At 47.1% G+C, this 1,517-nt stretch overlaps 1 protein-coding gene across 1 annotated transcript in view; it reads left to right on the forward strand.

Annotated features, from left to right (window-relative positions):
- Nucleotides 1-1,517, forward strand: part of KANSL3 (KAT8 regulatory NSL complex subunit 3) — a 16,296-nt gene that overhangs the window by 11,369 nt on the left and 3,410 nt on the right. Inside the window, 1 exon segment of the mRNA XM_031065114.1 lies at nucleotides 931-1,009. Within this exon segment, the coding sequence (XP_030920974.1) occupies nucleotides 931-1,009 (79 nt within the window).

Consider the following 1,517-nt stretch of genomic DNA (forward strand, 5'->3'; position numbering starts at 1 on the left):
TATGCTGGGAGCTGGGTTCTGGTCCTGCTGGTGCTGCTTGGAGAAGGGTTCTGGTCCTGCTGGTGCTGCTGGACCCCTCTCTCCGCGTTCCTCCCGCCTGGACCCCGCTGCTGCCCGAGGGATCGTGGTGAAGCTGCTCCCTCTGGAAGAGTTCTGTGCCCTCCAGATCCCCCCCCCGGCCCACTCTGCTGATCCCCCTGGGCTGGAGTGTGGCAGGCAGCCCTGGGATCCGCATCCCAGCAAATCCCAGCTGCCATCCTGCCTCTGCACCTGGAAAATGCCCAGGAAGAGCTGGTGGGCTCCATCTTCCTGCCACAAGACACAAATCCACGTCCTTCTGGAAGGTTTCACTTCATCTTCTGGCAGCTTTGAAACCCTCTGCTTTCCAAAGGCAAATTTTTTTTTTTTTAATTTTATTTTTAATTTTCCCGACTTTACTTCTTTCCACAGAAAGGAAATGAGTTGCAGAAGTAAACATGAACCCAAACGAGAATTGCCTCTTTGCCAGGAGGAATGCACAAGGAAGGAATGCAGTTGTATCCCCCAGTGCTGCAATAAACAAATGAACAAATTCCGTGACTTGTCGCATCCCTGTGTATTTTGTAAAGTGTCTTGAAGCAAGAATCCTTACAAAATCACCCAGATCCCAGCCATCCACCCACGGAACAGGAGGGGATTTGTGGAGAGAGCCTTTAGGAGAGAGATTTGCATTTGGTGGCAGGGCCCTGAGGCTCCTCAGGGATTTCAGGAGGCGATTCCTTCCCTCCCGCCTCTGGAATTCCATATTTCGTGTGTTCTAACTGGATTTTGCTCCTCCCAGTCTGGGATTCCTGCAGAAGATGCTCTGGGAGCTGGATGGGTGCTGGAAGAAGGGGGATCCCAGCGGGTTTGTGGGGACAGGAGCTGAGCATTCTCCCTTTTGTTTTGCAGTTCTCTCCGGGAAGCCGCTGCCCCTGGGCCAGGCCGTGTCCAGCACCAAGGAGCTCTCGGGGCTGCTCTCCACCCCCAAGTGAGTGGGAATTGGGGAATTTTGGGGTCTTTCTGTCCTGCACGGGGAGTTTTCTGGCATGAAGGAGGCTCTGGGGTTCCTGGAAGCTCCAGTGGGGCCTGGGGGTGGAGGTGCTGTGGCTGTGTCTGCTGGGCTTTCCCAGCCTCAGGTTTCTCGCTGTCTTTGGGGTGGCTTTGGCAGAAATTCTGAGTTCAGTCCTTCCCTTCTGGCACCTCTGAAATGCAAAGAACACTTTTGTTGCAAGATCCTGTGATCTGGGATAGGAGAGGAAGAAGAGCTGGTTTTAAGTAAATAAAATTTATTTTATATATAAAACATACGTAAATATATTTTATAAATCAGTTAATATAATAAATATCCATAAATATATTTTATGTATATATTTTATATGTAAATATATATAAAATTTAAAAATATAAAATTAAATTCTAAATAAAAATATATATTATAAATAGATTAATTTTAGAAATTAATTAATATTATAAACATCCATAAATATATTTTATTT

Source organism: Geospiza fortis, unplaced genomic scaffold (genome assembly GCF_000277835.1).
Source record: "Geospiza fortis unplaced genomic scaffold, GeoFor_1.0 scaffold855, whole genome shotgun sequence".
In the NCBI taxonomy this organism is placed as follows: Eukaryota; Metazoa; Chordata; class Aves; order Passeriformes; family Thraupidae; genus Geospiza; species Geospiza fortis.